Source organism: Babylonia areolata, chromosome 29, assembly GCF_041734735.1.
Source record: "Babylonia areolata isolate BAREFJ2019XMU chromosome 29, ASM4173473v1, whole genome shotgun sequence".
NCBI lineage: Eukaryota > Metazoa > Mollusca > Gastropoda > Neogastropoda > Buccinidae > Babylonia > Babylonia areolata.
The window spans coordinates 11,136,580-11,149,079 of NC_134904.1; the positions used below are offsets into that span (position 1 = coordinate 11,136,580).

Genomic DNA, 12,500 nt, shown 5'->3' on the forward strand with positions numbered 1-12,500 from the left:
TGATGACATGATAGTTCCGTCTGAAAGAAACGTCACCAGTGATGTTAAGTTTTTCCATGACGTTAATATCTTGTTCTGGAGGATAGTGCCACCGATACTGATGGTTCTCGGGACCTTCGGCAACGTGATGACGGTGGTGGTGATGCGAGGCATGCGGTCTTCGCAGTCCACTGCCTGTCTGTCCGTGTACTTCACTGCACTGGCCGTGTCTGACCAGTGTGTGCTCTTTGTGTCTCTGACTTTCTGGTGGGTGGAACTGGGTTATTCTTGGCCCCCGGATTTTTTCCGTTTTGATCTTTTGTGCTCCGTCCCGAAATTTGTTTGGAGCGCGGCCACCGTGACGTCGGCGTGGTTTCTTGTGGCGATGACGTATCAGCGAGTGATCTCAGTGATTGTGCCACACCGTGTGGGGGTTCTGTGCACTGTGAAAAGAGGAAAGTTCGCTGTGGCCATCATAGTGTTCGTCAGCTGTGCGTTGAACGTCCATTTTCTCTTCACCTGGGCTTACTGGCCGGAGTATGGCCAGTGCTATTTCCGGACGAAGTACATGCACCTTATGGAAGTTCTGGAGTGGCTGGTGCTGTTCTGTTTTTCCGTGCTTCCATTTCTCTTTCTTATCGTCGGCAACTCCATTCTCGTGCGGCAGGTCATCAAATCTTCGCAGCTTTCTCTCAAGATGAGAGGGAGTGTTGATAAGCAGTCAACGTCCAGTAGCAGTAAACTGCAATCCATGTCGGTCACCCTAATCATCACATCCACGGCATACTTGGTCTTCACGCTTCCAGACTGTGTTTTTGACATATGGTTTGAGAAGCAGTATGTGGAGGTATCGGACGGGGTGTTGGAAACGGTCAGGTCAGTTCTGGCGTTTCTTTGGTTCTGTGCCGCGTCATCCAACTTTTATCTGTACCTGCTGAGTGGCAGCAAATTCAGACGCGAAGCGAAACGGTATTTGTTCTGTCACGGCGCTGACTGAATGAAGTGTGCATTACATTTTCTCACCGTCTGTACGAAGCTTACATATTGAGACAAGAAGCAGAACAGAGTCAGTGCATATAACACGTTATGGCTCAATGTTCTAAAAATAGGTGGATAGCGCATGCCTTATTTCAAACCCTTTGCTAACTGAAGCCAGCGGAGGTGTTCAATCAGCCATTTTGCTACCCGTGTCAGTATATCGCGAAGAGGTAACTTCATATATGTAGCCGAGCGCTCAGCTGGCTACGATGACTGCTTCACGGCAAACTTTCACTTTCTCGCGGCGTTAAACTTACATTCCTGTGTGTGCCTCCACAGCAAGTTTGTGCTACGTGTTACTGCATTGATTTCCTGTAATAACTTTGGTAAGTAAACCATTGGCAGATATCAATCAAGACACAACATTTGGCATGTCGTGGGAGCAAGCATAACACGATTTCATCCAAGATACACGGTTACAGTTAAGAAACTATCACCAGTTAGCAGACGACATCTCAACGGACAGACAGCCGGATACGAGTATCAATATAGCGTCCAGTTGGCTTCAGCTTTCCTGGCCAATGAGCTATCCATCTATTTTTTTTCAGAATCAGTGGGATTGGCTCGTCGGTTGTGAAATAATGATATGATGCAGACACGAAAAAAAGCGATCACATGCGTATGATTTGTTTTGGAATGCAACTTATGTGGAGAAATTCGTGCTGGTGTAGACAACAGAAAAGTGAGAAAGAAAGAAAGAAAGAAAGATCAACAATATGAATGACACAACAGAATGGGTCAGGGTCAAACTAGTCTGGTTCACGTTTGATTTGGAAATATTGATACCATTCGACTGACTGTCTTCAGTTTAAGTCTCAATCTTGAAAACACCAGTTGTTAGATGACTAAAAAAAAATCATGATAAAAAAACATATCATATAGTGTTCATTTCATTCAAGTGGAAAAGGGTAAGTGTTACGCTAGACGAACAAAATATTTCTTTATCATCACACCTATTCTTCTATTGTTAGAGTAATTAAAAAAAAATAAAAAAAAGATACACAATGACTGCGATCTTAGTAAATGGGAAACAAGAAATCATCGTATGTATATATTATGTATCACTGAGCTATATAGATACAAGATACAATGGTATCTTAGACATATATTAACCCAGCTCTAGTAAAATCACATACACTCTCACAAATGATGCATAAGTTGATTGATAAAAAGACAGACTCTCGCATACATTTCTTATGTATTATATATATTTATTATCATTCGTTTTCTTCTTCTTCTTTGTTAGTAGTAGTAGTAGTAGTAGTAGTAGTAGTAGTAGTAGTAGTAGTAGTAGTAGTAGTAGTAGTAGTAGTAGTAGTAGTAGTATGACTGTCATTATCAATGTATTTAATTGTTTTATTAGACTGGCAAGCGGGCATGCAATCTGTATTAGTTTTGGTGTTTGTATTTCTTTTCTTTTTTTGTCACAACAAATTTCTTTGTGTGAAATTCGGGCTGCTCTCCCCAGGAATTTTTTTTCTGCCCGCAATTTCATTTGTTTTCCTATCGAAGTGGATTTGTCTACAGAATTTTGCATGGACAAGCATTTTGTTGCCGTGGGTTCTTTTACGTGCGCTAAGTGCATGCTGCACACGGGACCTCGGTTTATCGTCTCATCCGAATGACTTTGCGTCCAGACCACCACTCAAGGTCTAGTGGAGGGAGAGAAAATATCGGCGGCTGAGCCGTGATTCGAACCAGCGCGCTCAGATTCTCTCGCTTCCTAGGCGGACGCGTTACCTCTAGGCCATCACTCCACATTCAGGGTGAGCAGCGTGACGTCAGCGCCACTGGAACGGCGGAGGTATTTATGTTGTGCTGTGCTGTGCTGCCTTGTGCTGAGCTGTGTTGTGTTGCGTTGCGCTGTGCTGTGCTATGCTGTGTTATGTTGTGCTGTGCTGCTTTGTGCTATCCTGTCCTGTGCTGTGCTGTGCTGAGCTGTGTTGTGTTGTGTTGCGTTGCGCTGTGCTGTGCTGTGCTGTGTTATGTTGTGCTGTGCTGCTTTGTGCTATCCTGTCCTGTGCTGTGCTGTGCTGTGCTGTGCTGTGTTGTGCTGAGCCGTGTTGTATTGCGTTGCGCTTCGCTGTGCTGTGTTGTGTTATGTTATGTTGTGCTGTGCTGCTTTGCTTTATGCTATCCTGTCCTGTGCTGTGTTGTGTTATGTTGTGCTGTGCTGCTTTGCTTTGTGCTATCCTGTCCTGTGCTGTGCTGTGCGTTGGGTTACGCTGCTGGTCAGGAATCTACGCAGTGACGCCTCCTTGAGCTACTGACACTGATACTGATACTGTTGCGTTGATTCGCGTTGCGTTGTGCTGTGTGTTGCTGTGGTGTGTTGTGCGGTGTTGTGCTGTGCTGTGCTGTGCAGCGTTGTTTGAGTGCTGTGCTGTGTCGTAATGCATTGCATTGCGTGGTATGTATTGCGTTGCGTTGTGCTATGTGTTGCTGTGTTGTTTTGTTTTGTGCTGTGCTGTGCTGTGTATATCAGGAGCGTCTCTAACGCGGAATTTCGAACATGCTGTGTCGTATTGCATTGTATTGCATTGCATGATATGTATTGCATTGTGTTGCATAGTAGTGTATTGTGGTGTACTGTAATGTACTGTATTGCACTAGCATTGTACGTATAGCACTACACCTACTGTATTGTATTGTATTGTATTGTATTGTATTGTATTACTCTTGGTCACAACAGATTTATTTTGTGTGAAATCCGGGCTTCTCTCCACAGCAAGAGTAGCTTCATGTCAATTTGTTTTTCCCCTTTTATTTTTATTTTATTTGTTTGTTTTTTTTTTATCTGACTGCAAGTCTAATTGTTTTACTATCAAAGTAGATTGTTTTAACATATAACTTTGCCAGGGACAATTATTTTTGTTGTTGTTGTGGGTTGATATATTTACGCTGAGTGCATGCTACACACGGGACCTCGGTTTATTGTCTCATCCGAATATCAAGCGTCGTAGTCTGTCCGTTGGCATAATTATGATAACACTTACCCTGGCGGGGGTGGGGGGGTAGGGGTGGAGGGGGGATTTTTCATAGTGATTTTCGTGTGTGTTTTTATGTCAGAAATCATAATTTACCTGTCTACCAAGTTTAAATTACGATATAAATACAGGAGGAGGGTAAATGTAGGCCATTTTTCCTTCTTTGGGCCCTATAAATAACGTTTGGGGGTATATGTGTTTGAAACGGCACTATATCCACATATTTCATAACACAGTTAATTTCTTTATGTCTGCAGAAAGACATTAGAATGAGCTATTCCACGAAAAACACTGAAATTGGATTAGTGACGTAATATATTGTCACGTGATCAAATACCTCCGATGAACTGAAAATGCTCAAAAGCTAGCAGTCTGATTACTGGATGGAGGATTTCTTTATCAGCGTGAGGTAACTGCTGAGGTAACTGCTGGCATAATTATTAAGCACTATATTAGAACAGATCCGTGTTACAATATGTAGTATTGTATTGAGTTAGTCTAATTTACATGGATCATGGAGAAAGATCTATAGTTTAAGATATTGTTTGAATAAATTTACTTGAAAGATTTAATAGTGGAACAGTGTCGGATATTTTGAGGTAAATAGATATATCCAAAACCAACGTCTGTAGTGTACATATGGTCGGACAGCATAGTACTTTCAGGATTTCGAACAGGCGTCTCGTTATTCGTTTATTTATCTATAGTCTGTTCATCTAAGATGATGATATTAGACTGAAATGGCGTCTCGTTAGACTTGCCTCAGCGTTGTGATATCTCAAATATGCGTTAATACAGGATATCAAATTTAATCGTATATCAGACGAGTTTGCATCACTGGGTTTCACGTTTATCAGACGCGTCTGGTACGCAGGATTTCAAACATGCGTACATCAGACACGTCTGTAACGCGGGGATTTCAGACATGCGTATGTCGTACGCGTCTGGAACGCGAAATTTCTAGCATGCATAAAAAAAAAAAAAATAATCAGACGCGTCTGAAAAGCGGCATTTCAAACATGCGTATATCAGGAGCGTCTGTAACGCGGAATTTCGAACATGCGTGTATCAGACACGTCTGAAACGCAACATTTCAAACATGCGTACATCAGACGCGTCTGGAACGCGAAATTTCTAGTGGCGGGGCGGGGGGAAGAGGGGGAGCGGCGGGGGGTGGTTGGGGGGGGGGGGGGTTGGTGGTGAGAAAGAATGGTTATGAATGATTTATGTAACTTGTAATATTTTTCTTTCATGTAAAGCGCCCTGAGCTCTTAGAGAGAAAGGGCGCTATATAAATGTTCATCATCGCTACACTACAGCGCCTATCCATTTTTTTGGGGTACTTTTTCCTGAGTGCAGTTCTGTGTGTGTGTGTGTGTGTGTGTGTGTGTGTGTGTGTGTGTGTGTGTGTGTGTGTGTGTGTGTGTGTGTGTGTGTGTGTGTGTGTGTGTGTGTGTGTCCTATCGAAGTGGATTTTTCTACAGAGTTTTCGCCAGGAGCAACCCTTTTGCTGCCGTGGGTTCTTTTACGTGTGGTAAGTGCATGCTGCACACGGGACCTTCGGTTTATCGTCTCACCCGAATGACTAGCGTCCACACCACCACTCAAGGTCCGGTGGAGGGAGAGAAAATGTCGGCGGCTGAGCCGTGATTCGAACCAGCGCGATCAGATTCTCTCGCTTCCTAGGCGGACGCGTTACCTCTGGGCCATCACTCCACTCCACTTCTTCTTCTTTAAAGCCAGACTTGAAAAGTCCGAGTGCATGGACCTGACGAAGCTAAAGAGAGAGCTCTTCTTCTTCATCTTCGTTCGTGGGCTGCAACTCCCTTGTTCACTCGTATGTACACGAGTAGGCTTTTACGTGTATGATCGTTTTTACCCCGCCATATTGGCAGCCAGGGATGTGCATATGCTGGGTGTGTTCTTGTTTTCCACACGATCTTCAACGTGCATATTTGTTCTTCTGCTTGCGTATACACACGAAGAGGGTTCAGGTACAAGCAGGTCTGTACATATGTTGACCTGGGAGATCGGAAAAAAATCTCCACCCTTTACCCACTAGGCGCCGTTACCGAGATTCAAACCCGGGACCCTCAGATTAAAAGTTCAACGCTTTATCCATTCGGCTATTACGCCTGTCAAGAGACAGTTCCAATCGGAAGGTTCAGAGACAGAAATGGTGGGGTGTTGGAATCTGGGAACACGTATACAGACTGGAAGTGAAGCTGACGGCAAAAAGCAAAGTGGGGTGTAGAGGTGGAGGCAGGTGTGTTGTGATGTGAATGTTCAGGTGTCTGTGCATCTGAGTTTGTTCTGCAGTCTTGACAATGGCAGGTGTGTTCTGCTCTGAAATGTTCAGGTATCTGTACATCTGAGTTCGTTCTGCAGTCTTGACAATGGCAGGTGTGTTTTGCTCTGAAATGTTCAGGTGTATGTACATCTGAGTTCGTTCTGCAGTTTTGACAGTGGCAGGTGTGTTCTCCCCTGAAATGTTCAGGTGTATGTACATCTGAGTTCGTTCTGCAGTCTTGACAATGGCAGGTGTGTTTTGCTCTGAAATGTTCAGGTGTATGTACATCTGGGTTCGTTCTGCAGTCTTGACAATGGCAGGTGTGTTTTGCTCTGAAATGTTCAGGTGTCTGTACATCTGAGTTTGTTCTTCAGTCTTGACAGTGGCATGTGTGTTGTGCTCTGAAATGTTCAGGTGTATGTACATCTGAGTTCGTTCTGCAGTCTTGACAATGGCAGGTGTGTTTTGCTTTGAAATGTTCAGGTGTCTGTACATCTGAGTTCGTTCTGCAGTCTTGACAATGGCAGGTGTGTTTTGCTTTGAAATGTTCAGGTGTCTGTACATCTGAGTTTGTTCTTCAGTCTTGACAGTGGCATGTGTGTTGTGCTCTGAAATGTTCAGGTGTATGTACATCTGAGTTCGTTCTGCAGTCTTGACAATGGCAGGTGTGTTCTGCTCTGAAATGTTCAGGTGTATGTACATCTGAGTTTGTTCTTCAGTCTTGACAGTGGCATGTGTGTTGTGCTCTGAAATGTTCAGGTGTATGTACATCTGAGTTCGTTCTGCAGTCTTGACAATGGCAGGTGTGTTTTGCTTTGAAATGTTCAGGTGTCTGTACATCTGAGTTCGTTCTGCAGTCTTGACAATGGCAGGTGTGTTTTGCTTTGAAATGTTCAGGTGTCTGTACATCTGAGTTTGTTCTTCAGTCTTGACAGTGGCATGTGTGTTGTGCTCTGAAATGTTCAGGTGTATGTACATCTGAGTTCGTTCTGCAGTCTTGACAATGGCAGGTGTGTTCTGCTCTGAAATGTTCAGGTGTATGTACATCTGAGTTCGTCCTGCAGTCTTGACAATGGCAGGTGTGTTTTGCTCTGAAATGTTCAGGTGTCTGTACATCTGAGTTCGTTCTGCAGTCTTGACAATGGCAGGTGTGTTCTCCCCTGAAATGTTCAGGTGTATGTACATCTGAGTCCGTTCTGCAGTCTTGACAATGGCAGGTGTGTTTTGCTCTGAAATGTTCAGGTGTCTGTACATCTGAGTTCGTTCTGCAGTCTTGACAATGGCAGGTGTGTTCTCCCCTGAAATGTTCAGGTGTATGTACATCTGAGTTCGTTCTGCAGTCTTGACAATGGCATGTGTGTTTTGCTCTGAAATGTTCAGGTGTATGTACATCTGAGTTCGTTCTGCAGTCTTGACAATGGCAGGTGTGTTTTGCTCTGAAATGTTCAGGTGTATGTACATCTGAGTTCGTTCTGCAGTCTTGACAATGGCAGGTGTGTTCTGCTCTGAAATGTTCAGGTGTATGTACATCTGAGTTCGTTCTGCAGTCTTGACAGTGGCAGGTGTGTTCTGCTCTGAAATGTTCAGGTGTCTGGTCTTCAGTTTTATGAATGGTAGCATGAACACCACCGCTAGTCCACGACTGACTTCTGCCGTAAGTATACATGAATGCATTCTTTTATTATGTTGTCGCTCTGACACTGACAAGATTTCATGAGCGCGCGCGCGCGTGTGTGTGTGTGTGTGAACCTTAATTCAACAACCAAGTGGAATTCATTTGACAATACTAAAAAGGTAGTTCAAAGGTAGCAAAGACATCTACCTGACAACTGGTTTAGCAGCAAGGCCGAAATGATCTGGTCCTGTACCAACAACATGACGAAATTCTATGCTTCTCTCAAAGCAGTGTACGGTTCCGAATCCTCTACCTCTTCGCCTTAGCTCGGCTCTGACAGAAACAACATCATCACTGACAGACAAAATCCTTGAACGCTTTTATAACTAAGTTCAGCAAAGATGTTAGGTGCATATGTGGAGAACATATATCTAGCAACCATATAATATTCGAATGTCAGAATCTAAAATGGTTTTTTTTACCAGACTTCACCAAAAGTTCTTTTGAATGTGTTATTAACAATTCCAATATGTTATTTGCTGTTGCAGAAGGTTTGCTGCGTAGTCCAATAGGACATTTGTTATAGTTGTTTGATGTTGGCGTTTATAACGTTTCCATTTTCCCTAGCGTTGTCTCTCCCTATTCACCCTCCACACATACACACACTTTTACCCCCACCCCCTCCAACAACTCCTACCCCCACGGGTTTTTTTTCCCCGTCTAATATCACTTCAAGTGGAAAGACGTTAAACTGAAGACGAACGAACAAAATCCTTGAAAAAAATTGACACTGTCCTCAACCGCCCCTCCAACGTCAACGACACGGCAATTGATGGTCTTCTTCTTCTTCTTCTTTGTTCGTGGGCTGCAACTCCCACGTTCACTCGTATATACACGAGTGGGCTTTTACGTGTATGACCGTTTTTACCCCGCCATGTAGGCAGCCATACTCCGCTTTCGGGGGTGTGCATGCTGGGTATGTACTTGTTTCCATAACCCACCGAACGCTGACATGGATTACAGGATCTTTAACGTGCGTATTTGATCTTTTGCTTGCGTATACACACGAAGGGGGTTCAGGCACTAGCAGGTCTGCACATAATTATGTTGACCTGGGAGATCGGAAAAAATCTCCACCCTTTACCCAGCAGGCGCCGTCACCGAGATTCGAACCCGGGACCCTCAGATTGAAAGTCCAACGCTTTAACCATTCGGCTATTGCGCCGGATGGTCATCATTTTGAAAAAAACAACAATACAATCTTACCTCCCCTGTCTAGCGTTGAGAGAGAGAGAGAGAGAGAGAGAGAGAGAGAGAGAGAGAGGTCAGAGGTCCCATAGTCTTTCCATGGCCATGGGGACAGTGACGTCATAATTATAGTCACTGTGTCCAGGGCTGGGCATAGAAAGGCAGGGTCCAATTATCTCCTTCTGACGTTTTATCTGCGCCCGACCCAAGTCAGGTGGTAACAGTTCACATCTGCGAAGAATGAGGAGAACATTGCCTCTTCCAAGTTTTTTGGGGTGTACATTGTTGAGCAAAACAGATTTTCCCCCTCCGTCCTCCTCCTCCTCCTCCTCCTCCTCCTCCTCCTCCTCCTCATCTTCTTCTTCTTCTTCTTCTTCTTCTTCTTCTTCTTCTTCTTCTTCTTCCTTCTCCTTCTCCTCCTCCTCTTCCTCCTCAATTTTCTTCTTCTTCTTCTTCTTCTTCTTCTTCTTCTTCTTCTTCTTCTCTTCGTCCTCAGTTTTCTTCTTCTTCTTCTTCTTCTTCTTCTTCTTCTTCTTCTTCTTCTTCTTCTTCTTCTCTTCCTTCTCTTCGTCCTCAATTTTCTTCTTCTTCTTCTTCTTCTTCTTCTTCTTCTTCTTCTTCTTCTTCTTCTTCTTCTTCTTCTTCTTCTTCTTCTTCTTCTCTTCGTCCTCAGTTTTCTTCTTCTTCTTCTTCTTCTTCTTCTTCTTCTTCTTCTTCTTCTTCTTCTTCTTCTTCTTCTTCTTCTTCTCTTCCTTCTCTTCGTCCTCAATTTTTCTTCTTCTTCTTCTTCTTCTTCTTCTTCTTCTTCTTCTTCTTCTTCTTCTTCTTCTTCTTCCTTTTCTTCTTCTTCTTCTCCTCCTCTTCTTCCTCAATTTTCTTCTTCTGCTGCTGCTTCTTCTTCTCCTCCTCCTCCTCGTCATCATCATCATCATCATCATCTTCTTCTTCTTCCTTTTCTTCTTCTTCATGGGCTGAGAGTCCCACGTTCACCCGTATACACGAATGGGTACGTTCTTGTTGTTGTAACCCACTGAACGCTGACATGGATTACGGGCTCTCTTTCGTGCGTATTTGATCTCCTGCCATGGGTATGGGGTTTAGACACGAGCAGGTCATTACATCTACTGAGCACTGTGGTAAGAAAAAAAAGAAAAAAAAGATGGTGCAGCCACGTAGATGAGCTTTGCCTGAACTCAGGGCCTATCTCACGACCACCAGAAATGGAGACAATGGATAATAATGTTCAGCAGTGCAGCACCCCCCACGACTAAGGTATGTTACGGTGACCAGTGACAGTGACAGTAACAATGGCAATGACAATGACAGCGACAGTGACATTGACACTGACAGCTACAGTGACAGTGACATTGACGGAGCGACAGTGACAGCGACAGTGATAGTGACGGTGACATTGGCAGCTACAGTGACAGTGACATTGATAGCGACAGTGACAATGACAGTGACAGCGACAATGAGTGACATTGACAGCTACAGTGACAGTGACATTGACAGCTACAGTGACAGTGACATTGACAGCTGCAGTTACAGTGACATTGACACTGACAGCTACAGTGACAGTGATAGTGACATTGACAGCTGCAGTTACAGTGACATTGACAATGACAGTGACAGCGACACTGAAAGCGACACTGGCAGTGGCAGTGGTAATGACAGTGAGAGCGACAGTGACAGCGACAGTGATAATGACAGTGATGGCGACAGTGACAGTGACAGTTTGTTGAAACCGTGTTGAATGACAGATTATCAACGAAGCGCAAGTTAAAAGTATAAACCTGTCCCTGAAACAATTTGTGCAGAGGTTGATTGTCCGGCCAGTAAATGTGACGCGGCTCTCGTTCTGCACAAACTGTTGACAGAAATATATTAAAAAAAATTTTTTTTTTTAAATGATGCAGATGATACTGCTGCCCTCCCTCCCCCACCCCCACCCCCACCCCCACCCAGCCACTTCCTTCAGTATCAGTATCAGTAGCTCAAGGAGGCGTCACTGCGTTCGGTCAAATCCATATATACGCCTAACCACATCTGCCAAGCAGATGCCTGACCAGCAGCGTAACCCAACGCGCTTAGTCAGGCCTTGAGAAAAATAAAATAAAATAATAAAATAAAATAAAATAACAAAAATAAAATAGATTAATAAATTAAAAACAATAATAATAATTACATTAAGATATATTTATAAGGCGCAAAATTTTGAAGTCAACTCTAAGCACACAAAAATAGCAACAACAACCACAAAAAAAACCCACTGATGATAAATAAGCAAATATATGTAAAACATGCAGACACACATTCATACATACACACACACACATGCATAACATATATGCAACAAACATGCAGTTTCACTGATATGAAAGCACAATCAAATACACATAAACGTACATGAGCCCCAGCACACACGGACACACACACACACACACACACACACACACACACATTACCCTGCACCACCGCCCTCCTTCACACACTCATTTCTAGGCTACGTATCGCAGCTTCCACGGCACACCCACAACCACATCCCCCCCCCCCCCCACACACACACACCTTTTAACTCACTCATGCCACTGGTCCCGCATACCTGCTTTGGTCACGAGGGGGAGCTGCACTCTGCTGAACGCATCATCACCAGCATTCTCCATGTCTGGTGGTCATGGGATAGATAGGGGCCTGAGTTTCGGGCAAAAGCTACTCTCTTGTCCACACTTGTGATGTTGTCTACCCACATCTTTCCCGCTGTCTCCCTTGTCTCCTTTTCCACTGTACTGTTCTTCCCTGAAGGATGGTCTAGAAGAGCACCTCGGAACTTGAGTGATGTCCTAGAGGTAACTCGTCCGCCTAGAAAGCGAGAGAATCTGAGCGCGCTGGTTCGAATCACGGCTCAGCCGCCGATTTTTTTTTTTTTCTCCCCCTCCACTAGACCTTGAGTGGTGGTCTGGACTCTAGTGATTCGGATGAGACGATAAACCGAGGTCCCGTGTGCAGCATGCACTTAGCGCACGTACAATAACCTACGGGAACATAAGGGTTGTTCCTGGCAAAATTCTGTAGAAAAATCCACTTCGACAGGATTTTTTTTTTTAAATGCACGCAGGAAAAAAGTACTGCGCAGACGTGCTCTCCCTAGGGAGAGCAGACCGAATTTCACACAGAGAAATATGTTGTGACAGAAAGTAAATACAGTGGAATCCAATGCAATGCAATGCAATGCAGTGTAATGCAATGCAATATGATTTTATGTAATGTAATGCAATGCAGTGCAATGCTACGCAACGCAAAGCAACGCGACGCAACGCAACACGGCACAACGCAAAACAATACA

General features: G+C 44.1%; 1 protein-coding gene across 1 annotated transcript in view; it reads left to right on the plus strand.

Moving 5' to 3' along the window:
• LOC143302196 (uncharacterized) overlaps positions 1-988 on the plus strand; it is a 2,160-nt gene extending 1,172 nt beyond the window's left edge. Inside the window, exon 2 of the mRNA XM_076616754.1 lies at positions 1-988. This exon is cut by the window's left edge and continues 78 nt beyond it. Coding sequence (XP_076472869.1) covers positions 1-976 — 976 coding nt within the window. The 3' untranslated portion in view covers positions 977-988.
• The last annotated feature ends 11,512 nt before the right edge of the window (positions 989-12,500 follow it).